This window comes from Aythya marila (assembly GCF_965140915.1).
Source record: "Aythya marila genome assembly, chromosome: 1".
NCBI classification, from domain to species: domain Eukaryota; kingdom Metazoa; phylum Chordata; class Aves; order Anseriformes; family Anatidae; genus Aythya; species Aythya marila.
This window is the reverse complement of record NC_139042.1, coordinates 21,633,520-21,636,845: the sequence shown is the minus strand read 5'-3', so window position 1 is coordinate 21,636,845 and position 3,326 is coordinate 21,633,520. Positions and strand designations below refer to the sequence as shown.

At 63.4% G+C, this 3,326-nt stretch overlaps 1 protein-coding gene across 1 annotated transcript; it reads right to left on the bottom strand.

Moving 5' to 3' along the window:
- Positions 1-797: 797 nt before the first annotated feature.
- On the bottom strand, positions 798-1,958 carry GSX1 (GS homeobox 1; the record flags this gene model as incomplete). Its single annotated transcript, XM_082764786.1, has 2 exons — positions 798-1,153; positions 1,571-1,958. The coding sequence occupies 2 exons, from the start codon at positions 1,956-1,958 to the stop codon at positions 798-800; spliced, it is 744 nt and encodes a 247-aa protein (XP_082620912.1).
- Between the last annotated feature and the right edge of the window lie 1,368 nt (positions 1,959-3,326).

The following is a 3,326-nucleotide window of genomic DNA, read 5'->3' as shown; positions in this document are numbered from 1 at the left end:
TGCAGGGCACCGGGCAGGGGCTCCCCCGCTCCCCGGATACCTTTTCTCCGCGGAGAAAGGAGGAGACCCCGCCGCAGGCTTGCCAGGGGAGGCTGCTGGAGGGTCCCGGTGCCTGTCCCGGTGCCGGGCTAGGGCGGAAAGGTGTCCGTCGGGGATGGGGAGCGACGGTGCCGCGGGTACCCGCAGCGAGCGGTCGGTTTCTACACGAGGGGAAGGGAAATAAACCACCAGCGAGCCTTTTATTGTCATCACCGTCATTATTATCATCGCCATCATCATCGTTTCTCTGCACATAAATAAATAAATAAATATCTCCCGGGAGGACGGGGACGGACCGGTACAACCACAGCTGCGCGCCCGGCAGCGGCGGAGCCGAAAACAAAACCGAGAACGATTTGGGAGGAAAAAAAAAATAAAAAAAAAAAATAAAAAAAAAAGACCAAACAAATAAACAAAACGAAATAATAACATTATGATAATAACCCGACCGTCTCCCGGCTCTCCCCGCCCGCCGAGCTCCCGGCTCTGTCCCCGGGGGGCTGCGAGGAGCCTGCGGGGGCTGCGGGGACACAAGTGGGACAGCGCTCCCGGGGGGCACCGGGGGTCCTAGGGAGCAGTTTATTTATGGCCCTTGTGAGCCGGGGGGGCTTAGAAAGGCGAGGAAGTCCTTCGTCAACGACTCGGCTCGTAGAAAAAGGTACAAAATCCTCCGGCGGCACGTCGGCGCTGGAGCGGGCAGGACTCCCCCTCCTGCTCTCGGCACAGTCCCTGGGGAGCCGGGGGGGTGCCCAGGGGGGCTAGGGGGTGACGGCGAGGCCTCTGTCGTCCTTCCCCGAGGAGGACGGAGACATGCGCAAGTCCTCGTCGTCTTCCGAGCACTTGGTGGTGGAAAGGGACGAGCATTTGCAGCTGTGGCCGGGCCCCCCTCCCCGGTGGGAGCTGCTTTTGCCTTCTTTCTTGTGCTTGACCCGGCGGTTCTGGAACCAGATCTTCACCTGCTTCTCGGAGAGGTTCAGGTAGGTGGCGATCTCGATTCGCCGCAGCCGGGAGAGGTACATGTTGGAGGCGAACTCCCTCTCCAGCTCCAGGAGCTGCGTGCTGGTGAAGGCGGTGCGCATCCTCTTGCTGCTGGGCAGCTGGCTGGACGTGCTGTCTGCGGAGCCGAGCCGAGAGCACGGTCAGGACCCGCCGGGACCCACCCGGTTTGAGCCCACGGGGGGTCCCCAACTTTTCCCCGGAGCGCCCTTCGAGCCCACGGGGGGCGCAGGGCCGGGAGCCCCCTCCCCGAGTGCCTTCAGCATCCACCCCCAGCATGCAGGCTTGCGGTGCGCCCCCCTTTTCCCACGGGTGTCCCCTCTTCCCACGCGTGTCCCCCTTTTCCCACGCGTGCCCGTTTCCCACGCACACCCCCTTTTTCCATGCATACCCCCTTTCTCCACCCATGCCCCCTTTTCCCACCCATGCCCCTCTTTTCCCACGCACACCCCCTTTTCCCCATCCATGCCCCCTTTCCCCCCCCGTGCCAACTTTCCCCACCCGCCCTCCCTCTCCCCACGCGTGCCCCCCTTACCCACGGAGATGCAGTGGAACTGCCGGGGGTCTGGCAGCGGGTAGGCGCCCTGGTAGAGCGCCGGGGGGTGCCCGACGCTGACGGCGGAGACGGAGTGCTGCTGGCGGCCCAGGGGCGAGTGGCAGTACTGGGAGCCGAAAGGGGGGAAGGAGGCTTTGAGGAGGGGGATGGCGGGCGGCGGCGGGTGCAGCTGGGAGGCGGTGACACAGAGCGGGCAGACGCAGAGCAGCCCGGCTTTGCGAGCGTGGCAGGCTCCGGCCGGCAGCCCGGGCAGGGGGTGCGAGGGGTGCACGGCGTAGGGGAAGAGGGGCGGCGGGGGGCTGCCCTCGCCCTTCTTCTCGCCCGCCTCCCGCAGCACCAGCGAGTCCACCAGGAAGGAGCGCGGCATGGCCCCCGCGCAGCGCCCGCGCAAGTCCCGCGCAGCGGCCGCGCAGCGCCGCTGGCCAGCCCGAGTGGTGCTGAACGGCGCCCGCCCGCCTTAAATAGCGCCCGCGCCATGTGATGGCGGCGCCGGGGCGCTCAATAGGCTTTCTGTGCCTCTTCTCTTGGCATTCACGCCGCACGCTCCCTCATTATTTCCCTTGTTAACTAAATGAACTGCATAATGTACTCTATTCTTGTCGACCCCACCCACGCCGTAGCAGGCGGCCTCTCCCCTCCTCTCCCTTTGGCGGGGTTATTTTCTCATTCTCTCGCGATTTAATATTCTTTTCTTTCTCTTTATCGCTCTCCTTCGCTTTCAGCCCAGCTTTCGGCCCGGCTCCCCCTTGTTTATTTTTGCCGGCTGCAGCCGCGCTTCCCCTGCCAGCCCCCCGGCGCCTTTCCCACCTGTGGCACCAGGTCTGCCCCCTCTCCTCTCGCCGCCGGGACGTTTCGCCCCCCTTTTCGCCGCCCTCCACCATCCCCAACCCCTCGGCTTTGTTCCCAGCCCGGGACCGGGACCCGGAGCCTCACCCCCGGTCCCCTCGAGGTGACAGCCGCCGCTCCCTGCGTGGGTGCTTGGGCACGGAGAACGGCCACAAGCAGCGTGGGTTTTGGGGTGCAAGGAGCCCCCCACCCAGCGCCCCCCGTCCATCCTCCCGATCCTCCCCGCAGCCCCCGGCATCTCCCCGGGATGCGTCCGGAGCGCCTCCGAGCCCCGGCACCGGGAGCCGCCGGCAGCGGAGGGGAAACGCCGGGCTTATTTCCTCCCTACAAGGCGAGGCAGCACGAAAAGAAAAGGTTTTTCCCCGGTCCTGAGCGCAGGGGACGGGTAAACTTAGCGGCGTGGCCCTAAAGCGACTGTCCGAGGTAGGGCGCAAAAGCGCGCAGGGCTCGGCGTTTGGCTCCCCGCAGCGCGCCGCTCCGGTAGGTGAGGAAGGAATGGCAACAGGGAGGAGGAAAGAACTCCTCGGGGTGTATTTTCTTCCCCTTCTCCCCCTTTAATATATAGGAAAAGAAAAAAAATAAAAATAATAAAAAAAAAAATCACCCGCCGCCCGACAAACAAAATTCGAGGAGATTTGTCCCTTGCGGGAACCTGCCCGCCTCTAACCCCATTGCACATCTTCCAACGAAGAGAAAAACTGGGAAACAATGTCATCCCGTGTCCCTGGCTCGTCCAGGGGCTGCCCTTGCTTGCAATCTCATCTCTCGCTGAAATCTATGCGAGTTCTGTCGAGATGCTCTTGATGCCCGAGCCTGAAAACGTACGGATGTGCCCGAATAAAAGCCCGGAACGGTGAAAAACGAATGCTGGTAAAAACTCAGTCCTGCA